The sequence below is a fragment of the Cnephaeus nilssonii genome (genome assembly GCF_951640355.1).
Source record: "Cnephaeus nilssonii genome assembly, chromosome: 9".
NCBI classification, from domain to species: domain Eukaryota; kingdom Metazoa; phylum Chordata; class Mammalia; order Chiroptera; family Vespertilionidae; genus Cnephaeus; species Cnephaeus nilssonii.
Window position 1 is genome coordinate 9,748,250 of NC_137080.1, and position 26,405 is coordinate 9,774,654.

General features: G+C 47.3%; 1 protein-coding gene across 2 annotated transcripts in view; it reads right to left on the bottom strand.

Annotated features, from left to right (window-relative positions):
* The window catches only part of PPP1R14C (protein phosphatase 1 regulatory inhibitor subunit 14C), a 72,070-nt gene that overhangs the window by 17,979 nt on the left and 27,686 nt on the right, over positions 1-26,405 (bottom strand). For both annotated transcript variants that reach the window (XM_079781594.1, XM_079781593.1), the window contains exon 2: positions 302-385. In XM_079781594.1, coding sequence (XP_079637720.1) covers positions 302-385 — 84 coding nt within the window. The remainder of the gene's footprint in view (positions 1-301; positions 386-26,405) is intronic.

Below are 26,405 nucleotides of genomic sequence, written 5' to 3' on the forward strand. Positions count from 1 at the left end.
GGTTTAGGCACCCAGTTCTGGCTCAGCCCTTTTCATACAGATGTGGGGCATCTCTTCCTTCTCTGGCAAATGGATCTCAGGAGGCAGAACCAGCTCTCCCTCCTAAGAAGAGGAGGCTGGCGAAACTCACATCCATAAGGTGCCTCGAGAATTGACTGTTGTCAAGAACTGCTTTACCGTCAGAGAATCAGAGGTGAGCTTCATGAGGGTGAATACTTAGCATCCCACCGCTTTCCCCTCTGCAAGCTCAGGAGCCCAAGCAGCTACGACCAGAAGGTTCTAGATTTTGAAAGCTACTTACCCGTAATTTTAAAGCTCTCTCTTCTTCACTGTCTGCATCAAGAAGATCATCAATGTCAATTTCTACATCTGGCATTTCTTCTTCCTGGAGGACAAATGGAAAGGCATTCTATTGAGTGAGAAACTACATCGTGCTGAACCAACTTAGTTGAGTTAAATAAATGACTAGATCACCAGTTGACAATAAAGGGGGAAGAAGAGACTAGGAGGAAGAGGAAGGAAAGGAGGGGAAGGAAGGGGAGATGGGAGAGAGGAAAAGGGGGGAAGGGGAAAAAAAGAAAAAGTAGGGAGAAGGAGGGAGAAAAAAGAGGAGGGAGGGAGGAGGGGGGATGGAGGAGGGGGAACAAAGGAAGTTTAAGAGTCACAAAGCAGTAAAAGGTAAATTTTCAAAAACAACGTTCTGCTTGCAGGCAGAAAACGGCAATGATAAGTACACAATAAGGACTGGTAAATTATAGAAAGAGTAGTGAGAGTTGTGGTTTGCTACGCAATGACTACCCTTCTCTCAGTGACTACCGGATCTTTGATTCTTTCTGGGGGGTTGAATAACTTCTTTTATGATTCTGGGTCTGAGGCAAACCTGATTTTATCACAGGTTTCTGAGGTGGGGCACTTGGATGAGCCTCGCCTGAGCCCAGCCCCAGTTACTGACTCAAGAGAGGACTCGGACCCAACTGAGACCAGTGAGGGACTCTGGGAATAGAAGCTCTTCCAACAGACGCATCCCTCTGATCTGACCTGACGGGGGCTGGGGAAGCTCTGTGCCTGAACATTGCCAGCAGTCCTCATGGAACCGGGAAGGAGTGGGGCTGACTCCACAAGGGCGGGGTCAGAGAAACAGGGAAAGGAGGCTCTGGAGAACGTCACTCAGTCACCGAGTCAAACCTCCTCTACAACCGGCACCTTCACAGGTAAATCCCTGTTATCATCTCAGCCAGAATGACCGGAGTTTAACAGTCCCAAAACTAAAGACATCCAATCCGGAAAGGAGGGTAAGGAAGTCCAGCTGGAATGTGGGAAAGGCCTCACTGATCTGGAACCCGTACTTCCAATCCAAAGTAGGTCTTTGCTGCTTCTCATTTCTTCTGTCACCTGCTCTTCCCCCATACCTCTGAGAATGCTGACATCAAATCACATCTGAGAAACGCTGTCATTTTGCATTGCACCTTCCCACTAGGAGTCACCTGCACTCCAACCCCTCCCTCCCCCCCCCCCCCCCCCCCCAGCCACAGGGATGGGCGAGAAGCGATTGAGAAACCTGTGGGGGGACACCTGGCTTAGCCGCTCTGTGTCAGCTGCATCAGCTGGTCTTCAGAGCAAGGCTGACTTCCTGAGTCTCTCTGGTAAATTGCATTTACTAAGAACATTTACTTCCCTGTTCCAACACAAAAGCAGACCCACGTGTTTGGAGGACACTGAGGACTCTGATACACTGCTGTGAAACCACAGGGGCTGCTGCCCTGAACTGGAACGCACCGGGCCCACTTGCATCCAGTCCCTCTGTCTCTCTGAGTGTTCGGGGCCACTTTAAGCTCTCCTGGGGCAGAGCAGGGAGGTGGGTACAGATGTGGCCTCTTTTTGGGCAGAGGATGATGGGAGAACCCCAAGGCTCCTCTCCGTTGTCAGGACACCGGGAAAGACCACACTGGACATGTGTGCTGCTCCCCCCCTCCCTGGGTGCCAGTCTCCTTGCCCCCTACCCAGCCCTAACCTTCCCCTCCATCGCCTGCCTGTGCCTGCCCGACTGCCTCTTTTTGTGTCTACGTGAAACCCTGCTGAAAGGAAGACTTGTTTAGGGAGAATTTCAGATGACAGTTGTAGAGCTGTCAAGGGTGCCAGACTTCTCAGAATGAAAGGACTGGTGAGACCTGAGACACCATCCAAGAAATCCCCTCGATGACAACACCACTGGCAGCCCCTGAACTCGGAGTGATGCTGGGAAGGCACGGTGAGCACAGATCAGCCCCGGGGCCTCCCCGGCCACGGCCTGTCTCAGTCACAGTCTATTCCCCTCCCCTCCCCAAGCCAGTCATTTGGGTGCAGCATTTATATGTGGTTGGAGCAGCAGGTTATATTTATGTGACGGTTCATGAAATCAAGCAGAGGAGACGGTGTAGGGCCTGCTCCAGGAGTCACAGGTACAGGGACCTCTGTGTCCGCTCTTCTTAAAGGAGATAAATAAATAATAGCTTGTCCAGGACAGCGCAGAAGGGTTTTCCTGCAGCTGTTTTTCAGCTTTGATGACCCGCCCGATTTGGTCAAAGGGGCTTTTACTTGTGTCGCAAGATCGAGGCCCGCCCACGTAGGAGGCCCCAGCAATTAGGTGCCCTCCGCCCAGCTCTCCCTCAGGCCCCACATGACCCATTTTCCCCAGTCCTCGAGATCCAGGCCACCCAGCATGGCAGCCACAGGTGGTGTGGTTTTTTTTTTCTCTATTGAGTAAGGTATTACATATGTGTCTTTATTCTCCCATTGCACCTCTCCCCCACTCATGCCCTCACCCCCCGGTGTCTGTGTCCATTGGTTAGGCTCATATGCATGCATACAAGTCCTTTGGTTGATCTCTCCCCCTTACCCCCACCCTCCCCTACCTTCCCTCTGAGGTTTGATGGTCTGATCGATGATTCTCTGTGGTGTTTAAATTTAAATTCACTGAAATGAAATGGACAGAGAATTCAGTTCCTCAGTCACATGAGCCACATTTCAGTGCTCAATTACCGCCTGTGCTGAGTGGCTGCTGCCCTGGACGGTCCCCATAGAGGCTCTCATTCCTCTGGACAGCACCGCCCTGGAGCCCACCCACCCTGGACTAGAGGTGGGAAGCAAAGCTCCCTCCCTTCTCAGAGACCCTCGACAGGAGTAAAGAAAATGCATCGTAAGGCCACCGCCATTACCCAGGGCAGGCGGCTGGGAAACCCTGGTCGTGGCTATCCCGGCGGGAAAGCTGATGCAAACTAGTCCCTGAGTCATTACAATGATCATGAGGCATCGGCACTGGCTGCCAACCTATGTTGCTACCCACCCTCATCCATCAGAGGGTAGGAGGAGCCTGAGCCCAGGGGGGTTCCCACCGTCCATGATGCCAAACCAAAAGCCCGATGAGAAGGACATGGAGACACGGGCCACAGAGGCACATGTGGGAGAGGCCTGGGAAGCAAAGGCTGATCTAGTATCGGGTATGGAACCCTGTGTCTATTGGCATTTAATATTTTTAATGAGGAGTGTGGTAACAGTCTATATTCTATTGAAGTTTTCTGTGTCTCTACCTTCTGTATAAAGCAGTATCACTGAGTGTAACCGTGGTGACAAATCAGGTAACCTATAAACGAGTGACATGCCATCCTCACGGCCACTCTGGTGTACCAGAGTTCATTAAAAACAGATCAAACAATCTTTTCAGAGCCGCTGTGGTAAGCCATTAGCCACAGGCCCTCCTGTAGGGACCCATGGAACAAGGCACCTGATTATTTGGTGCCTCTTTCCTGCCGGGAATCCACTGTGTACGAGGCACCATGTGTCCGACGCGGTGAGGGTCTGTCTTAGAGGGACAGGCCGTCTAAGCTCAGGACCAAACAATGTACAATGGCACCAAAAGAGAGAGGCCGCCCAAGTGCCCTGGCAGTTAAGGAGAGGGAGACTTCCACCTGGGCCCGGCCGGGAGGTTTCAAACACTGATCAACAGGGAGGGCAAACCAGGGAAATCTGGAGATGACTTGGATGGTGGGCGAGGGAGAAGGACAAAGCAGAGAAGAGCCAGGTTTTGAGCGGAGAGGTTTTGGAGAAAGACGCCATAATAAGACCATGCTGGGGCCCTGAGGACATTTCACAAACCAACAAGCAGTTTCGAGTTAAGCCATTTCCAGTGCCCGCCCCATGATCGATGAGCAAAGTGCCTCTCAGCAGCCTCCTCACCTCCTCCCTTTGCCCAGGCCCTGCCGCAGGGCCAGCCGCCCTCCTGGCACACCCAGGGGCACGCTGCCGTGCTGAGTGACAGAGGCACAGCCCGGCAGGCAGAACCCTCGGCCTGCCACCAGGCCTGCAACAGCCAGGAGCTCCCCACTGGCTCAGGCGCCAGGCTGCAGCAATGCAACTGAGGCAGGTCCCCGAAACAGTCAGCCTGGGTCACAGCCCACGCCATACACCACACACACACACACATATGCACACTCACATGCACACATGCACATGCTACACACACATTCACATACACACACCACACACACACACACATACACACATTCGCATGCACACACCACACACGCACATACACTCATATACACACATTCACGTGCACATACCACATTCATACATTCACATGCACACACCACACATACACTCAACGCACACCACATGCACACACACTTCTAACTAGCCAGAAATTTTACACCATGAAGCCTGTCTAGTGGGGTGCCAGCTTTTAAAAAATACACACGCTCACCTCTCTCCACAGTGAAGGGGGCAGGCCTGCTCAAGCTAAAGCAGCTTGAAAATGGATTATGGTTTTCAAGCTCCATGACAACCAGCTTAACAGCTCGCCGAAGGTGACAGTGGCTCACAGCACAGTCTCCGCCTCGAAATGGGGGTGTGAAGTGCCCTGGGATGGCAGCCCTGCGAACACGGCAGCTGCGGGAGACACATGGGCAGCGGGGCCGGGGGTGGAGACAGCCTGTTATGACAGCCACCACCCCTGCGCGCCCCTTGCGCTAGGCCTGCAGGGGGAACCCACACAGGAAGACGCCTGCAGCCTGGGGGCTGTGTGAGTGCCCTGTGAAAATATTTACACACCGTGGTTTCACTTTAATGACAATCCAAGCCACGTTCTATAAGCAAGCCTGTTTATGCTAAGCATCGTCTGGATGGCCGTCCGCTAGCCAAGTTGGCTCTGTGCGTACACATTGGCATCGAGCAGAATGACGTTGTCATGGGCGACTGAGCAAAGGGCCAAAGGGTAGATTTAATACTTAAATGACTTATTTACACCAAGCGAAGCCAGAGATGTCGATCCGAGCAGGCTGAGCGGCAGCGGTCTGCTCCTAATTCCCAACCCACACACGTGGCACCAGCCCTCCCAGGGGACTCGCGCTGTACAGCTGAGTGCCGTTGGCTGGCTATTTACGTTTGATTTGCAATTTTGATTTGATTTTATAATTGGAAGAACCATACGCAGAAGGAGTTTATGCTCGGTTTTAAGTGGTACATGTTTACATATTATATTATTAAACGTTTAAATCAGCCCTGGGATCTGCAAGGCATTTCTTCACCGAACAAGGAGCCCAGCGTGGCCGCATCGCTGGAGGGGCATCGGAACATCGGCTGAAGGGAGACGGGGAAGCTTTCAGAAGGAAGACAGGCCACGGAAGGACAGGGGGCCGGGGCCCTCCGGCCTCCCAGCAGCACCGCTGCCCGCGGGAAGCCGAGGAAGCAAGGCCACCCAGGGAGCAGGGCGGCAGTGGGCGCAGTGGTGGTGTGAGCGCTGTGGTCTCCGCGGTGAGGGGCACTTGGTGAGAAGGCGCTCAGTCCGAGGAGTTAGGGGAGCGCTGGGTGCTGACCGCAGGAGGGAGAAGCTGGGGGGAAGTGGCGGGGTGACCTGGAGCCAATCTGAGGAGGTGCTCTCCCAAGTCTGAACCCCATTTCCCTTCCCCACCCTCCATGCAGGGCGCTCCTCCTCCACCCCAATCTCTGCTCTTCTTAAAACCAACATAGAGCCCTAACTGGTTTGGCTCAGTGGGTAGAGCGTCGGCCTGCGGACTGAAGGGTCCCAGGTTCGATTCCGGTCAAGGGCATGTACCTTGGTTGCGGGCAAATCCCCAGTAGGGAGTATGCAGGAGGCAGCTCATCGATGTTTCTCTCTCATCGATGTTTCTAACTCTCTCTCCCTCTCCCTTCCTCTCTGTAAACAATCAATAAAATGTATTTTTTAAATAAATAAAAATTAAAAAAACAACAACATACAGTGACTTGTTGAACAAATGAATATTCTGGAGAGATCATTGTACTCTCCAGACACGGTTTTTAGAAAAGGACTCAGACTCGGGCAGAAATGGTGTTACATGTCCCACCCTCGGTCTCAGTGGGTCATGAGGCCACTCTTTTCTGAGATAAAAGGACCTGGGGGTGGGGAGGGTCTGGGTCAACAGGGCACAGAACAGGAACCCAGGGAACAAATCCTCCATCTTCCCTCCCAGGTCCCGCTGACCTGCCTCTCAGCACAAATGAGACCCTGGGGGTGAGTGGCCAAGTGCACAGAGTTTAGAGAGAGAGACCGGCCCAGGTTTAACTTCCATCTCAGCCCCTCAGTGTGAGCTGGGGCAAGAGAGCTCACCCTCCCAACCCTTGCCCCACGCATGTAAAACGGGGGCGACTATCTAACTCCAAGAGCTCAGTGCAAAGCATCCGTTCCTCTTTTCACAAACAAGTTCAATGCAAGTGTCTCTTCCCAGGAGCCTTTCACTCCCGGTGCCTGAATATTTCAAGTAAAGACCTAACACCTTCCCAACTTGTTCCAAACCATAAGGATGAAAAGAAAAGGCGAGCAAAAGCCCCCAGATGCAGAGCTTCCTGGAAACAGGAACGCGTGGCTCTGCATTTCTGCAGCTTTGTTAACAATTACCGTAAGAATGTCCACTGAGTGAGGGCCCGCTCTGTGCAGGCCATGTGACTACCGGCCTGGGGTGCCTCGCCCACTGAGCCCGCCTCTCCCTCCGTCCGCTGGTGGTGGGAGGCCCACAGTGTCACTGCCTAGACAAACAGCAGAAACTAGAAAGTCAGGGCCCCGCCCCGAGGGATGTGACTGTGCCTCTTACACTGGGCTCCCCTCCCAGCTTTCTCCTCTCCCTCAAAACACTCCCCATCAGAACCTCTCCAAGGCCTAAGGAAGGCACGCGTGGCTGATAATCCTTATAACCCTCTGCGGGCCTTCGAGGATTGAGATTTGAGTCATTGCCCAAGGTTAGGTGTCTGGAAACCACATGGGTGAAGCAAGTAGCAGTTCAAGCCTTCGTCGGGGGTGGGGTGAGAGGCTAGGCTTGTGTGAAGGGCAGGGAGGGCAGGAAAGAGCATCCTCGTGTCCTTCCTCGGCCCCGGAAACCCTCATCTGTCTTCCACAAACGTCACCCTGATTGTGACAAGTTTCACCTTTAAAATAACAGCTTGGTAGCTCTAACCGGTTTGGCTCAGTGGATAGAGTGTCGGCCTTCGGACTCAAGGGTCCCAGGTTCCATTCCGGTCAAGGGCATGTACGTTGGTTGCGGGCACATCCCCAGTAGGGGGTGTGCAGGAGGCAGCTGATCGATGTTTCTCTCTCATCGATGTTTCTAACTCTCTTTCCCTCTCCCTTCCTCTCTGTAAAAAATCAATATTATATATTTTTTTAAAAATAAAATAAAATAACAGCTTGGTAGCTTAGATCCAGACAAGCAGCATATAACCCAACCCCAATAACTCCCAGAGCTCCGGTTGAGCTACTCTGCCTCAGTCACGAAGTTAAGCTTCCAGTGGAAAGCAGCGCTGGTGTCTCACCGACATCTGTGATTCTGCTCCGGGAATAGACACCGTCTTAGATGACAAGTGACAACAGATGGATGGGAAGGGGGATGCCAGGCCTTATCTTTAATTTCAACAAATGAATCAACTGAACGACACATGTATTTTTCACAGGAAAAAAACTGATGGCCAATAACAAGGGAGAAAATTCCTTACACCAGTGATTTCCACCTTTTTCATCGCATGGCACACATAAACTACTAAAATTCTGTGGCACAACAAACAATATTTCTATTTTTTGCCAATCTGACCAAAAAAAATAAGTATAATTTGGATTCATTCACACTGGATAGCTATTGTTGTGTTGGCTGTTGTCTTTTTTTCTTTATTATTATTTGACAACCTAAGGGAAAAGAGGTCAGTGCCCTGCCTAAATAGCTAGGTATTTGCATGTTTTAAAAACACTGTGGCACACACAAATCACTGCCTTACACTGTTCTATGTTTTTATTCCCAGAAAGAGGTGCTGAATGGTCAAATCTTTCCCCAAAGTTTTATTGATTTTTCTCCTGAGCAGAAAACACTTTGGATTGAAAATGACATACTCAAAACAACCTTGGAATTAAAACAAAGAGAGGCCTTGGAACAGAAGTTAGATTCAAGAACCTGATGCCTTGCTCCTCCCACTTTGCTGAGTAATGGCATAAATGGAGAGAAAACAGTGCCTCACCCCAGTGGACACCCCATAATTATCTGTGGAGTGACCGACAGAATGATTTGTTTTGAGTTCCAATGGCTCTCTGCACTGGCAGGCAGGGCTGAAGATTTATGATTGCCCAGGTGTCCCCCTCTGCCCTCCCCCCTCCCCCCATGACCATAAATCCTTGGCAGCCTCTAGCTGTTCCAAGGGGCCCTGAGGACAGAACAACTGTATATTGTGAGCACTCCCTTCAGAAGACCCTGGGGGTGCTCTTGCTTAAAAAGAGCGAGTCTCCTAGGACCACAGCTTCAGTCCCTATGACACGGGCCCGGGGAATCCCATTGCCCCACTCACTGAGGCGGGTCCTTCAGCCCAGATGATGAGCAGGCTGACGGGTCTCAGGCCTTCTACCCTCCGTATCCAGTGTGCATCTGGAGGTGGGGTGAAGGTCATGCAGGCCGACCACTGCCCACGACGTGACAGTGTCCACTCCTGGAGTACCTGTCCTCTGACCTCCCACAGCTCGGTGGTCATTCACACGTTAAATCTCATCATAGTCACTAACACATTAAAGCCCATCGAGATGTACATGTGTTGTCTCCACCGGCACACTAAAAGCTCCCTGAGGACAGGGACGGTGTCTCATTTCTTTTTGTAACCCCCATACATAGCATGATATCCAACCCACATACTTACAAGTGAATTTTTTTCTACTGAGTAAAAGGAAGCGCTCTCCCAGATACAATGTTTAAGCCTAAAACTATCACTCAACCTATTTCCTAGACTATTTGAGTTCAGAATAAGAGGAACCCACATAATTGCATGGGTGCTTCATTTCCCCTTGAAATTGACTGAGGACTGGAGATGAGATGGTCACGCAGGTTTTTTAGAATAGCTATAAACAGCAACTGCCCTAGGTGTGTGAGCAAAGACAGTCCAAAGGGACCGTGGAGTTATATTCTTTTTCTAACTCTTGCCTTCATTGATCGGTTCATCCCAGACAGAGAGCCTCTTGGATCAATTGTTATATTTATGAATTGGCTCAATCTCACCTTTAAATTCCATGTCAATACTAGTAGTCAACATGCATAAGTACTTGAGCAGACTTCCCGTTTATTCGTTGAGCTGCTAAAAAAACAGCAACTGTCTACTGCCAAGCAATTTAAATAAATGCACAGGGTCTTAAATTATGGAACAAATTGTAAGAGCAACTTGTACACTTTCCAGCCACCCGCGCCAGGCGTTTCATCAGGTTCACAAACGACAGGACTATTTGTGCTGAAGGTGACATGAGACCAGAGGAGCCGTCTTTCTGTGCAAAAGGGAGAGTCATTTCAGAGTGAGGAGAAGCCAGCGTACTTTAATAAAACGTAAAATATCTTATATGGAAAGATATTTCATCATTTTTAACGTTCAAAAAACCATCCTGGGATAATAAACCACTGCTTGGTAGATGGTTGAAGAATTCTTCCTTTAATTGATGATAAAAGAATGATTGGTACTTGACATACAAGTGGCGGTGGAACATTATTTGGTTCTCTTCGCTAAGTTACACACACCATTTAAAGTCCTGCATTATTCCGTACACATTCTTTAACCACAAAATAAACAGGGGTGTGCAATTCAAAGATAAATCTTGGCTTGAGCTGTGTCCAAACCCTCAGAAGGGTTATGAAGTGGCTGAGTAACCATTTGGAGGTGGGAGTAGGGTTAAGGAAAAGGTAACCAAAATAGAAGAGGGATTTGGAGAAAGAAAGGAGATAAGAAAGCCATGCCCACATAGGCATTCAGTAAACATCTGCTGAGGAATTGGAGGAGAGCCAGGGTGAGGCGGTTTGGGGCACCAGGGCAGGAGCCACATCACAGAAATGACAGTTGAAGGGAATGGGGCCTGAGCTGTTATCACGAATGGCTGCCTCGGAAGGACAGATCCAAGTGACCCAGAGAGGCCGATGGAGAGCTCCCTCCCTCCTCCAGATCACAGACAACTTCTTTATATATGTCAAGTGTGTCTTACTGGGCGTGTTCTCTGGAGATGCTGACTAAGGAAGCCTGGAGTGGTTTCTAAAAGCTCCCAGATGACTCTGATAAGCAACAAGTTCTCGAAACACAGGACTTGGTAACCTCTAAGCTTCCTTCTCTGCATGAATCAAAGCCTGGCCCACATCTGCTAGTGGCAGCCTATATAAATGATTTTTACTTTGTAGTTAAATGACAGATCAAGAAAAGAGACTGCAGAAAAGGGAACTGAGCCAGCCCTCAGTCTACTATAGGGTCTATCTCCATCCCACTAAAAGGTCAACCGTATGTACTGTGCCCATGTCATCCTATAGCACGCTCAAGCACGATGTGAATAATGTGGGCCACATCTTAGAGACAGTTAAATAACTATGTCCAAGTCAAGTCCACAAAATGGGTGAGAAAAGTCAAAATGGATCAGCCTACTCCTGCTGCCAATCAAATCTCCCGCCTTGAATTTCTACATTGTGAGGACCCTAGGGAAGCATTCAGCACCCCTCCAGGGGGGACGCTGCACTTCACAAACAGAAAACTTAGAGGCCAATGAAAATTGCTAAACCAAGTGACTCATTCCCCACACTGAGTCAGCACCCAGATGAAATTACCAAACCAAGGACTCATTCCCCACACTGAGTGCTCCTGCCTCGCTCGGGCACATGGGCATCCCCACCTGGAATGCTCTCCCGCCCCCACCCACACCTCCCCTCCCAGCTGCAGACCACTCCCATGCCTCAGACCATTCCTTCCAGAACAGCTGGCAGTGTCAGGTCTCTCTCTCTCTGTCTTTTGGTCTCATATCACCCGGGCACTTCATGATAATAAAAAGGAGGGGCCGTGTGCACGGCTTGTGTCATACTGTGGGGACACTCGAAGAATATTATACATGTCGACTTATTTTTGTGCCCCTCCCAACCCTAAGCACTCTTCTTTGTGCATAGTTATAATAAATAAACACTTTGTGGATAAATTCATCCCACAGATAGTTTTTGAGTGCTTACTATATGCTAAGCATTATTCTAGGTACTGGGGATAGAGTAGGAAACAAAACAGACAAAATCCTGGCCCTCCTGGAACTTAGATGAGCAAAGTAGTGTTAGATGGAGATAAGAGCTGAAAAAACAATTAAAGCAGGAAAGGGAAATAGAAAGTGTTGAGTGTGTTGCGATTCCAAACAAACAAACAAACAAACAAGAAAAGGTGATCCTGAAAGATTCACTGTGGGTAAAGCTCTGAAGGAGGTGAGTGGTGAGCCACTCAGATATCTAGGGGCAGAGAGAACAGCAAGTTGCAAAGCCCTGAGGAGGAAACACTTGTGGCATGTTTAAGGAATGAGGAAGCCAGTGGGGAGTAGGGGGAGCAGAGTAAAGGGGAAAGAAGTGGAAGATCAGAGAGGTAATGAGGTGGGGGACCTTGTACATCAGTGTAAAGACACATGCTACATGCTATACACTGAGTGGCCAGATTATTATGATCTCTGAATGCATAATAATCTGGCCACTCAGTGTGTGTGTGTATGTGTGTGTGTGTATGTATATGTGTGTATGTGTGTGTGTATGTGTGTGTATGTGTAGAGGACCAGTGCATGAATTTGTGCATGGGTGGGGTCCGGCCAGTCTGGCCAGGGGGAGGGGACATGGGCAGTTGGCTGGCCTGTCTGCTGGTCAAACTCCTGGTCAAGGGGACAATTTGAATATTAGCCTTTTATTATATAGGATATACACTGAGTGGCCAGATTATTATGCGTTCAGAGATTATAATAATCTGGCCACTCGGTGTATAATAAAAGCCTAATATGCAAATTGTCCCCTCGACCAGGAGTTCAACCAGGGGGTGGGGCCGGCCAGACCCCACCTGTGCATGAATTTGTGCACCGGGCTTCTGGTATATATATAATTTGATTTATATGACAGTATCACTCTAGCTTCTATGCTGAGAATAAAGTGGTAGGGGATGAAGGGGAAGAAGGGAGAGCAGGTGGAACTTACTAAAATAATCCAAGCAAGAGAAATTGGTGTTACGAACCAAGGAAGAGGAGGTCAGACTCTGGGTATATTTTGAAAGTTGAACCAATGGGATTTACTGGCCCACTGAATATAGGATACAAGGATAGGATGATGCCAAGGTTTCTGAGTTGAATAACTGTTAGGATGAGGTTGCCATTACTAAGAAGAACAAGGCAGGAAGAAAGAGCAGTTGGGAGAAGGACAGGGCTGAGAGCTTGTATTTGAATGTTAAAGCTGAGCTGCCTACTAGGTATCAAGTGGAGATGTCAAGGAGATAGTTGAATACATAAGAATGAAGTCTGGTGGAGAGGTAGAGACTAGAGATAAATAAATTGGGGATTCATCAGTATATAGATGACAACTTAAACCATGAGACTAAAAAAAGAACCCCAAGAGATGGAACGTAAGAAGCTCAGAGAAGAGGTCTGAGGGCTTATCCAAATGTGTAAAAATTAGAAAAATGTGGAAGAATCAACAAAGAAAATGGGAAGAGTTTGCTGCCTGGAAAGCCAGATGAAAATGAAGTGTCTTAAGGGAGGAGGGGCTAATCAATTGTGTCAAACCCACAAATGAGATAAGGAATGAGAATGGGCCATTGGACTGAGCAACACAGTCACGGTTACCTAACAAGACAGCTTTGGTGCAGTGTTGGTGGGGAAACCCTGAGTCATTTCACAAGACAAAGGACAGTTGGGACTGGGTTTGGTGTTCAAGAATATAGAGAGGTTTTTCAAGTTTTGTTTTGAAGAAAAGGAAAGGGTTTACTAACTAGAGGAGGAAGAAGAAGGTCAAGAAAGAATTTTAGATTTTAAAAGTGAAGAAATAATAGCATGTTTATACTCTGATGGGAACTATCCAGCAGAGAAGGAAATAATTATGACACAGGACAGTGAGGTGAAATTATCAGAGCACCATTGCTGGGTGGGCAAGAAGTTACAGTCCCTAGTTTGGGATGTGGACAGTTCATCCATTGTGAAAAGACTCACAGTGTTTGTGGACACGTGCCAGTGGGGACATGTGGGGACTTGTAGAAGTTCCCTCTGACTGTCTTTATTTTCTCAATGAAACAGGAAACAAGGCTGATGGCTGAGATGAGGTGTTGGAGAATGGAGAAAGAGGAATGGTATGCGTATGTCACCTAGGAAAATGGGAAAACTGGTGGTCTAGACAAACATAGTGTAAGTATGAGGGCCAGCTTGTAGTTACCCATCATAAATTCATAGTGAACCCAGGCAGAGAATGAATGAGTGGATTCACAAATATTTCAGAAGAGATCAACAAACCACAATCTGGACAAAGAAAGTTTGGCTAGCTCTCTTTTTTCCCCTCCAGAACAAGTAACAACAACACGGGGGACAGTGTGTAATTGGACACTTAAAGCAGGTTCCTTCTTAGTGGACCTCAAGCATCACCTTACACATTGTTGACACTCCATTAAATATTTGCTCTTAAAAAAATATTTCTGAAACCCGACATCAGCTTGACCTAATAGTATTTCAGAACAGATTTTAAGCCAAGCAGACTGAGGTTCTGGTCCCACCTCTACCAATCACTATTTGTGTGACATAACCTCTGTGCACCTCAATTTCCTCATGCATAAAATGGGAATAAATAAAAATAGAACTCACCTCACTGGACCTCAAGGATTAGATAGTATGTCTTTGCCTAACACAGTTCCTGCCTTATAGTAAGTGTTTCACCAATGAGAGTTACTGTAAGTCTGAGGAAATCAAGAGTGGACCCGGGCCAGGAAAAAGATTAGTCTTGACTCAAATTTTTATCAGATCAGGGTGATGCCTTTGTTTACAGAGCTCAAAATGTCAGTTTTATTATGCATCTTTTAAGGATTGTGGGCCTCTGTCCAGAAGACTGATTAGCAACTCACCTGATCTACACCCTCTAAGAATCAGTAAGTCCCTGAGTAGGGACTTTGGTTAATATAAAAAGGCAAAGTTCTGAACCATAAATCAGCTATGAATCAGTGAGTTGGAGCCCACGTGTTTGTTTGCTTTAAAATATCTGTGTAACCCCATAGCAATGAGTAAGGAGACACCTAATTGGTGGTGTTGCTCTTATATCAATCAGGGGCAAAGCAGACGTACAGTTCTTAGTTCATCCTAGTGTTAGGTCGAGGCAGGGGGGAAGTCCACAGCCATACAAGCATCCGCAAGGTAGATGGTGACAAAGATAACTGGCGCCTTCCTAGACCCTTGCCTGCCTTCCTAGACCCTTGCCTGCCTTCCCAGACCCCTGCCCAAGGCAGGAATTCCACACCTCTCATGCCCTCCACGCTCCCCTCACTAAACAGCTGTATAAAGGAAGTACCTAAGCCCCCGTTTTGGCGTGAACTTCCCTGGCCCACTCTCGGACCGGTGAGTTTCGCCTGGGAGCGCAAGATTAAAACCTCCCCCCCTTTTTCATCGCCTGGACTCTGTGTCTTGTTTCCTGCGTCGCAAACCTTTCACTAGCTTGATGCCTGTGTCAATTGCCAGAGCTGTTTCATGCCTGAGGCACATAAAAAATAAAATAAAATATCTATGTAAAACACAAATTATCACAAAGTACATTCCTAGGCTTGGTCAAGAAGTGCAAATATGAGTAAGACAGTCCTCTTTTATAAAAACAATAATAGCGCCCTAGCTGGTTTGGCTCAGTGGATAGAGCGTGAGCCTGTGGGCTGAGGGGTCCCAGGTTCGATTCCGGTCAAGGGCACATGCCTGGGTTTCAGGATTGATTCCCATTGGGGGACGTGCAGGAGGCAGCCAATCAATGATTCTTTCTCATCATTGATGTTTCTATCTCTCTTTCCCTCTCTCTTCCTCTCTGAAATCAATAAAGATATTTTTAAAATCTTTTAAAAATAAAAACAATAATAGCTAATATTTATCAGGATCATTGAACCAGGCACTGTGTGAATAACTTTTAAAATCAAGAGTTTAATTACTTCTCATCTCAACCCTAGTAGCAGGTGCTCTCATTACAAGTGAGAAAATGAAGACTTTGGGAACTTATGTGATTTGTCCTGGGTCAGGCACTTTGACCTAAAGTGAGATGAGGAATCAAAGCCAGACTAAGAGCTTGGAGGGCCTTGCTGAACAGTGATGGCCTTGGCCTTGGCCTTCCTGTAGCTTCCTAGAGGTGTTCTGTTTTAGGGGGTAGAGATAGGGCTGGGGGATTCATAAGAATTAAGAGGAGGGGCTGGATTCAGTGTAGAACTAGCCCAGGTTAAGATTCCAAACTGTGGTTGTTGGTGTTAAGTTGTCCACAGCTTTCAAACTCTATTCAGAGGCTCACTTGATAATAAAACATTCCATACTGGTCTGGAGAAAGGTTATAAGGGTTCCAAATGGGAGCAGCCCTAGAATTCGAGGTCAGGAAATGTTTCCACTGAAAGAAAAGCTAAAACAATCAACAGCAACATGAGGAGCTTAGCCATCACCAGATATCCCTCCAACGTAAAAGATGCTTTGATGATATATTACAAATGAGACTCCACAACAAGGCTGGAATGTTGGCTGAATTCAATCAGGGATACCCGGAGGGCTTCCTTATCCAATCGAGAGACCTGAGTCTTCTTCAAATCCAATAACTGTGACCATGAAAAATGGGATGAGGGTGTCAATTAAGTCACCAAAGAACATTGCAATCTGCTCTATTGCGTTAAGGCCTCTGTCTGAGCTGACACTGTGTCAACAGAAAGAAATATAAGACGTGGGAGATGGGGAGTAAACTCAAACAGTTAAAATGCAACACTCTTCATCTGGCACTTTGGAGGAAAAAGATCACACAGATCCTCAAGGGTGATATCCACAAAACTAACGCCAAGAAGAGAATTAATGAGTGAACAAAGGGTAAATTAAAATACCTCTGAAGAAGGCCGGTGCCCTTTGTTCTGTTCACCAATCAAGCTTCTGATTTCCTGTCTCATTTCCCAATGGCACCCACCCACCAGGACAATGTGTCCTGAGCAAATGATTACTGTCACCTTCCTGCCAAATGTCACACTCATTCACTGGCAAATTCTGTTGATCCTACCTTTAAAGAACACCCACATCTGTCCACCCTTCCCCATTCCCACCTTCAACACCTTGGTCTGGGCCATACAGCCTTCTCTGGCTTCCTAACTGTCACCTGACCTTCCACACTGCCCATTTGGCCATTCTCCACAGAGCAGCCACACTGTCTTTTCAAAACTCTAACCTGCCTTCAACCACTTAGGAACAAAATTAATAGTTTTTTAATGTGTTGTGTAAAGACTTGTCTGGCCATCCAATTAAGCTATTACCAAAAGAAGAAAGATTCAAATAAGTAGATTATCTCACCACAAAAACAGCAAAACCAGAAGTAGATGAATGTGTTCTGAATTAGAAGCCCTTAATGCTTTAAGACAAGTAATACATACGAAGTTAAATTTTGACAAGTTGTAGTCATCGCCTAATGAAATAAATAAATCCCAATGATAAATCTCTCTCTCCACAGTGACTGAATCTATGTTAGAGTATAATATTCTACTTTGATTTTTTTCACATTGTTGAATTTTCTGTGTGAATGAAAAATACTGGAAAGGATCAGACTTAAATGTGGTCATTCAGTGTAAAATATAATTTTAGGTTTAAAATGGAAATATTGCATAGAGAAATTAGTTGTGGAGATATAAATTAAACCCCAAAAAGCAAGTAGACAATAATGAATAAATCAAATATAATTTAAACCAAAAAAATCAAGGAATTTGTTTTGAGGGAGGTATCTTTGAGCTCACCAAGTAGACACCATGAGCAAAGCTCATTCTCCCAAGATGAAAAAAAAAAATTGTGGACAAGAAGTTATCATTGAAATGAAATGATGGCATACAAGTCCAAGGAATACTGTGGAGCTCTGATCCCTTTATGAATCTTGCGATAGATGAATGTGTGGAGATGGCAGCTAGTGGGCAACAGAACGATATTGCAATGGAGGTAATACAAGGTAATAGTACCATCATGTTGGAAGCCGTGGGACCAGCACACACAATGGCTCTGATCTCCAGAGCACCTGCTTTACTATGACATGAAAATCAGGTTGTGTACATTTCCCTAGTGAACTTGGTTGTTAGACAAGCTTTTGTAATAGTCATAAAAATAATTCAAATCTGACCACCTCTCTCCCCTGCTTCAATGGCTTCTAACAAAACGTAAAATTATGACTCCCCGACTTGGCCCCCAAGGTTCTCATGCTCTAACCATACCCCGCCTTTTCCCTTCAGCTAGCTGACTTCTCAGCCTCCAGTCCTCACCTAAGAGAGGCCCTCCCCTACCTGCTCTCAGGTGGCCTGACCTTCCCTTGTTCTAACACAACACTTCCCTTTCCTTCTCCTTCTTTCAAGCAGCTGTCGTTTTGTCTATTAACCACTTTACCACATAACCAGGGACCCCAGCTCCCAGCTCAGTGCTGAGCACAGAGGGGTGACTCCCCAGAGGCTGGCTTAGCTTCCTGCATGGATTACCAAAGCTGGTTTACTGGACATGCAGCCAATTCATATGATGACAAGTCACATATGCCTCTGAACCAAAGGCCATGGAGAGGCTCAGCAAAAGCCCAATAAAATAAGTGAGTTCGGCCTGGCTGGGGTGGCTCAGTGGTTGAGCATTGACCTATGAACCAGGAGGTCACGGTTCAATTCCCAGTCAGGGCACATGCCCAGGTTGCAGGCTCGATCCCCAGTGTGGGGTGTGCAGGAGGCAGCTAATCAATGATTCTCTCTCATCATTGATGTTTCTCTCTCTCTCTTCCTCTCCCTTCCTCTCTGAAATCAATAAAAATATATTTTAAATAAATAAGTTCACTGAGGCGCCTTTCATGTGAAACACTCCCCCTCGAGGTCTGGCTCTAGATCATGTAGCACATTTGCTCTTTAGACAGTGGACTTTCCTTCAAAGTGGATAGGAACATTGTTCCTGGGGCTTTGCAAGACCATCACAAGAGAAAACCCCATTTGCTAAACTTCCAGGGAATGATGTCCTTTGTCCCTGACTAAATAAACTGATTATTTCAAACGAGGATAGAGACGTGGCAAAGAGTAATCCTTTTGGGGAGTGATGGTAACACTCATCAGCACAATATTCTGGTGGTCCTTCCTGGAACATGGGTAGGTCTGAGCTCCCTCTGAAGACAGACATGGACGTGTGACTTGCTTTGGAATAACCTGGAGGTAGAAGTGATTATACCCTTCCTGCTGGAAGCTTTCAGAGACAATGTGTGCCTCCCATAGCCCGTGACCTGCTTTCATAAACATGTAATCATGTGTCCTGATGAAGCCTCATTGGCCTGGGTCCCTGGGTGACAATGAGGAACAGAACACCCATGTCAGCCAATACTGTGTACATAGCATGGGTGAGAAATACAACTTCGTTGTTTTAAGCCACTGAGATTTGGGGACTTTCTTGACTGTAGTCTAACCTAGTCTGTCTTGATTGATACACTGAGCTGATTATTGTCACTGACTATTTATTGGAATTATAAATGATCACCAGGTTCCTATTATGGACAAAGAGGCTGAATTTAGTCAAGGTTTAGTCTTGATGTCTTTAATATCATTTACACCTATGCTAGTTAGTTATATAGTCTGTATATAACAGCATTTATAACAGCTGTCAAACTCAGCATTTTCAGAAAAACAAATTCTTATCCTACCCCGCCTCGAACTTCTCACTTCATCAAGCAATTGCTATGGAAGGAGACAAAGGGATAAACATACCGAAAAGTGTTTACTGCGCAACACAGTTGTATTTCAGGTCTCAAGATAGAGAAGCAATGAAAAAAAAATCTGTCACAACCCACATCAAAAAGACATCACCACATTAATGAAAAACATTAAAGATACACACAAAGTGTGCTGTTTTTCAGAAAGGTGACTCACAGTCTCCACCCAAACCTCGGTGGCCTGGCTCTCCAGCATGCTGCAATTAGGGCAAAGGTCAAAGCATCTCACTAGAGTAGAAACAAGAAAACTATGCTCATGTGACATTTCTCCTAATTAAGGTATAAGCAGAACAAAATAAAATAAACAAAAAACATTTTTTGATTTGAGAAGTGGGGTACTTGGGAAAACAAGAAATAGCACAACAGTGAAGAGCTGGGGTAACAGCCAAGGACAATGCTATTAACAGTTGAAAATTCAAGATGAGATTTTTTAAAATGTTCTACCATACTGTTAGATCTTCTCCTCTTAGGACACCCTGAATCCTCAAGTGGAAAGGAATAGAAAGGTCCACTGCCCTCCCTGAAATGCACCCCAAATACTCCCTCCCACAGAGGAACCTGGTGCCAGGCCAGGCCAGGAAACCCTTTCAAGAACCTCTCCTAAGATGCCAGCCTCCCTGGAAGTGGTCAGCCACTTACTCATCAGCAGACACAGCAGAGGGGATGAAAGCTGTACTTCTGAAGACAGCGCTACTTGAGTTCACTTTTCCAAAACATAATCACTCGTTACTACATTTAAATCCGACCGTTGGTTCCTAAGGGAGAAGCTAGAGTTTCTCTACCTTCCTCCCACCCATCTCAGCCTGCGCTGGGAGGAGAACCCCACAGCGACCATTCGGTGATCATGGCATAGGCAGTGAGTCATCCTGGAGCAGCAAAACCACACTGCTGGTTGCAAACACGCTGGGCTTCCTCCACACTCAAACCTGCGATTTCATTCACTCAACCCAACCCCCAGCGGCCCTGTGTGGCCACAGCCCTGTCTTCAAAACCACACTGGGTTCACTCTTATCTCCACGTTACATGTTCTCAAGCTGCTGACACAGACCGCAACCCGTGTGTCACCTACTGAAGTGACTGCAGGGAGGTCTTCAAGACACGGGCTTCAAATAGCCCTTCCAAGAAGGGCCTGCACGGCTGTGGCCACATTGACGTCAGAGAAAACAGGCACACGGAGGAGCTTGCGTGTTTTATCTACATGGGTAGCGCTCCTTATGCGATGCTGGATGAAATCTAAAACTCACACGTCCGACGGTCCGAAGTGTTTCTATTTCATTAAAGCACTTTCCCCAAATCCCACGATGTATAGCTTTCCTAACAACCCTTTTATGTAGGTGGAACCAATATCCCCATTTTACAGATGAGGAAGCTGAGGCTCAGAGAGGGACGTTCAGTTATTTGCCTCAGAGGGGAAGCCAAGACTTGTCCCAGCCTCTACTCTGTCTCCCACATAGTGACAGCTAACATTGACTGAGTGCTTACTCTCTACCAGACGGTGTGCTAAATGCTATGTATTACGCGGATCACCTCAGTTACACCGCACATCCCTCCTGTTACCCCAATTGTTTGGGTAAAATCTGGCAGAAACCAAAGAACAAAAAGGCTGAGTCATTTCCCCCGTCAGTCAGTGTAGTGTCAGACTGACTCAGACTCTTGTCTTTCTCACTCATTCTATGCATGACGTTATTTACTCACATCACAACTATACTAAATAATAATTATAAGGTTGTTTTGTTTCACAAATATGAAAGCCTCATCATGGATGTTATCAACTATTTTTAACAGTCCATGAACCAATGTCAAAGATTTAACATGACCTGTGTATTGGGGGATTCCAAGTCTAATAAAGGGCAAATTGGTAGTTAGTTTCCATATAAAAGACAGGCCTGTGTGTCCAGACCCCCAAATCTAGACACTGACTGGGATTCTCCTCACCTGGGTGGTCCCCTCCCCCACCCTTTCCTCACTGGGTCCCCCAGCATGCCTCCCCATGATGGCCTAGTCTCGGGAGGGGCAGACCCACAGGCCTGCCTTCCACCAGGAGGCAGTGATTTGGAGGGGATGTGTGGAAGTTGAACAGAGCTTTGAGTAGGCCTTCTCTCCTCACAGGAACAGAGAGCGTCTAGAAAGTGGTAAGTGCAGCTGGCTGGCGTCCCCGGAGAGCTGGCTTTGCCTGCGCATGCCCGTTTGGGGCCAGTCATCCAGGAGGCACCCAGGTCTCATTTTCTCTCCTTCTCTGTGGCTGAAGCAGTCAGTCACCTGTGAGACTGGAAACCGGCCTATCAGAGAGCACACCTAGCTGCCTCCATATCTCCTTAGCTGGGTCAGGGTATGGGAGACAAAGCGAAGCTAGCTCTTTCTTCATCTTAGATGATCACTTCCACTCACAGGAACACGATCGCCAAGAGCGAAAAAAGATCCTCTGTCGTATTTCTGATACGCTCTTTTGTAAAACAATGGTAATTTTGAAAGCCAGGCATATTTTATCTTTAATGATTGGAAAAAAAAAAAGAAAGAGGAAGCAGCAGTCAAGATAACACAGCTGTTACTATGTTTAGGTTAGACACAGTCATCTCTTGGCTGAGATACGTCCAGTAAGTCTATAAATCAATTGTGTTCACTTTACTTAGATTGAAGAACTCAACTTCAAGGGCTGGTCCTGCGTGTTGAAAGAACAACAGATATTATCGCATAACCCCGTTCCCCTCCGATTGCAGCTGGAGCCTCCTGCGATTCTCGTGCTGGTCTTGCCCCTCTGTCAGCCTACATAGGGCTTCCAGCATCCCTGGGACCCCATTCCTCTGCCACACTTGAGGGATTCCTCCGCCTCCCACCTGGGCTGGGCTAGCAGACAGACCAGCTGGACCCTTAGCCCAGATCTCCCATCACAGCTCCCACGTGGCCCAGAGACAGGTCAGCATAAACCTTTCCAGTATGGTGCCAGGCCCTGATCACAGGGCACAGGTGGACTGGGAGGGCACAGAGCTTCCACAAAAGCCCCAGGTGTCTGCAGGTGGGGGTGCAGGGCCCCCTGGGGGGCCAGGAGAGACACACACAAAGACCTCTGGGAGATTATGGTCACAGTATGCAGCCTACTCATGAGTGAGGTAAAACATTAAGCTGATGAGTAGACAGTATTTATACCACGACCCAGGCCAACAGTAGAGCAAAGGGGAAAGACACTGGCAGCAGAGAGAAGCCCATCTCCCATGCCCAGGGATGAAGTGTGTCCCCGTCTACTCACTGGGAGTCACTGGGCAGAAGCAGCCCCCGGGGTTCTGACACAGGTCCACTTGGCCCAGTTAAAGTAACTCACCCCACCTGCCCTCTGCCTCCCTGCCCCACGGACAAAAGGACAGCAAAGCAGTCTGGAAAGAAGGAAGGAAGTGGCGGCTTCGTGGAAAACCACTGCATGTTCAAAAAGTCACAGCCCCTTGGCCACTCCACACCGGACCCTGTCTTTACCCTCTTTGCTGTCAACAGACAGGGTCCAGGCCTCGGTCACATGGGCAAGACTTTTCACTTCTTATCAACCATGATAGTTCCCGTCCCAATATAGTGCCCGAAAGCACCATTAAGTGAGACCCATATATGGGCCCAAACTCTGACTTCACCTTCCCTCTCTTCTCTGCAGGACGTCACAGAGACAACATCAGGCAGAGGGTTCTGCAACAAGACCGTTGTCTTATTTTCTGCTTCAAGGCACCGTCTAGGTGCTCCTGGGACTGGGTAGATGTGTGCCATGCCCTCTCCGATGGGCAGTGCAGGGAAAGGCCTGCACCCTCCTGCTGAGCGTTAACACAGGCTAAATCCTGTCCAGAGGGCATTGCAGCGTCAAAAACTTTACAGCAAACCCACCCAGCAAGGCATCTGTCAGGTTTGGGTGAAGTTTGCAGGCTGGAAAACACGGATATTAGGATTTCTGTCAAACGGGACACAGAATCAAGAACACAGGAAGCCAGAGGAGGAGAATGACGGGCTAGCTGGTACACAGGGTAAGGCCAGATCACTTGCCCAGTGGGACTTGCCTTAACTAACTGGCTATTCCTAGCAATCTTGCTTCTCACTTTCCTGAGTGGTCTCGTCAATCAGTGTAAACCCACTGTCTCTCCCACAGGTTCCCCCACACGGTGAACCAGATTCTCCTGATTCAGCCACTCCTTCAAGTTCACTGCCAAACCAGACACTGGTAGCAAGGGCAGGGACCTGCCCTTACATGGGCCTCACTCCCATTAATAGAGTAAAGGAAAGATCTCACTTCTGTGGCCTGAAAGGGATTTGTTAGAATGTGGACTAGTTGAAAATGATCATAACAACTCTATGGCCCCCGAGACACCAATCCACTAGATCACTAAAATAGCCGTAGAAAGAAGCAGATTGTGATTCGAACAGAGAATAATTCCTTCAAATGAACTAAGGAAGTTCTCACATGTTTATTTTTATTTTTTCATCCTCACCCGAGGACATGCTTAGAGAGAGGAAGGAAGTGGAGAGAGAGAGAGAAGCATTGATGGCTGCCTTCCATACGTGCCCCAACTGGGGAAAGAACCCACAACCCAGGTATGTGCCTTGACTAGGAATAGAACCAGCAACCTTTTGGTGTATGGGACAATGCCCAACTGAACCACTCTGGCCAGGCACTTGATACTTTGAATAAGATAGCATAGATAGAAACAGGAAGTCGCTTTTCTGTGATCCCTTCGGCTCTAAGACATACAATCAGGACAAAGTTCAGTTTAAACCAGAAGATAATGCCTTGAAGCACAAAACAAGATGGGGGCAGTTTCCAAAGGAGCCAGACACAATTTGCACCATGGGCAGCCTGCCTCAAGCTTGATATTTCAGAGTAATGACTGCCTTAATGACTCAAGGAGGCCATGGCACCCTGTAGAGATGGAGATGGCGGTTAAGAACACCCCAGTAATCTGTGCCTGTGGTTCAGATGGCATTTCCCAGACCAGGGTGTGACATCCAGTTTTACTTTAACCAATTCTGCTGAGAAAAACACTGGCATTAATCCAGCAGAGTCAATGGTTACCCATAGCAAGTGGTTGGTTAGATGCTATAAAATGACTAAACATGAAGACAGGGAAGGCACAGAAAGTAAGAGTTCTGATGAAGCCTCATTGGCCTGGGTCCCTGGGTGACAATGAGGAACAGAACACCCATGTCAGCCAACACTGTGTACATAGCATGGGTGAGAAATACAACTTTGTTGTTTTAAGCCACTGAGATTGTGGGACTTTCTTGACTGTAGTCTAACCTAGTCTGTCTTGATTGATACACTGAGCTGATTATTGTCACTGACTATTTATTGGAATTATAAATGATCACCAGGTTCCTATTATGGACAAAGAGGCTGAATTTAGTCAAATGACAAGGTTTAGTCTTGATGTCTTTAATATCATTTACACCTATGCTAGTTAGTTATATAGTCTGTATATAACAGCATTTATAACAGCTGTCAAACTCAGCATTTTCAGAAAAACAAATTCTTATCCTACCCCGCCTCGAACTTCTCACTTCATCAAGCAATTGCTATGGAAGGAGACAAAGGGATAAACATACCGAAAAGTGTTTACTGCACAACACAGTTGTATTTCTAGTTAGAGAAGCAATGAAAAAAAAAATCTGTCACAACCCACATCAAAAAGACATCACCACATTAATGAAAAACATTAAAGATACACACAAAGTGTGCTGTTTTTCAGAAAGGTGACTCACAGTCTCCACCCAAACCTCGGTGGCCTGGCTCTCCAGCATGCTGCAATTAGGGCAAAGGTCAAAGCATCTCACTAGAGTAGAAACAAGAAAACTATGCTCATGTGACATTTCTCCTAATTAAGGTATAAGCAGAACAAAATAAAATAAACAAAAAACATTTTTTGATTTGAGAAGTGGGGTACTTGGGAAAACAAGAAATAGCACAACAGTGAAGAGCTGGGGTAACAGCCAAGGACAATGCTATTAACAGTTGAAAATTCAAGATGAGATTTTTTAAAATGTTCTACCATACTGTTAGATCTTCTCCTCTTAGGACACCCTGAATCCTCAAGTGGAAAGGAATAGAAAGGTCCACTGCCCTCCCTGAAATGCACCCCAAATACTCCCTCCCACAGAGGAACCTGGTGCCAGGCCAGGCCAGGAAACCCTTTCAAGAACCTCTCCTAAGATGCCAGCCTCCCTGGAAGTGGTCAGCCACTTACTCATCAGCAGACACAGCAGAGGGGATGAAAGCTGTACTTCTGAAGACAGCGCTACTTGAGTTCACTTTTCCAAAACATAATCACTCGTTACTACATTTAAATCCGACCGTTGGTTCCTAAGGGAGAAGCTAGAGTTTCTCTACCTTCCTCCCACCCATCTCAGCCTGTGCTGGGAGGAGAACCCCACAGCGACCATTCGGTGATCATGGCATAGGCAGTGAGTCATCCTGGAGCAGCAAAACCACACTGCTGGTTGCAAACACGCTGGGCTTCCTCCACACTCAAACCTGCGATTTCATTCACTCAACCCAACCCCCAGCGGCCCTGTGTGGCCACAGCCCTGTCTTCAAAACCACGCTGGGTTCACTCTTATCTCCACGTTACATGTTCTCAAGCTGCTGACACAGACCGCAACCCGTGTGTCACCTACTGAAGTGACTGCAGGGAGGTCTTCAAGACACGGGCTTCAAATAGCCCTTCCAAGAAGGGCCTGCACGGCTGTGGCCACATTGACGTCAGAGAAAACAGGCACACGGAGGAGCTCGCGTGTTTTATCTACACGGGTAGCACTCCTTATGCGATGCTGGATGAAATCTAAAACTCACACGTCAGACAGTCCAAAGTGTTTCTATTTCATTAAAGCACTTTCCCCAAATCCCACGATGTATAGCTTTCACAACAACCCTTTTATGTAGGTGGAACCAATATCCCCATTTTACAGATGAGGAAGCTGAGGCTCAGAGAGGGACGTTCAGTTATTTGCCTCAGAGGGGAAGCCAAGACTTGTCCCAGCCTCTACTCTGTCTCCCACATAGTGACAGCTAACATTGACTGAGTGCTTACTCTCTACCAGACGGTGTGCTAAATGCTATGTATTACGCGGATCACCTCAGTTACACCGCACATCCCTCCTGTTACCCCAATTGTTTGGGTAAAATCTGGCAGAAACCAAAGAACA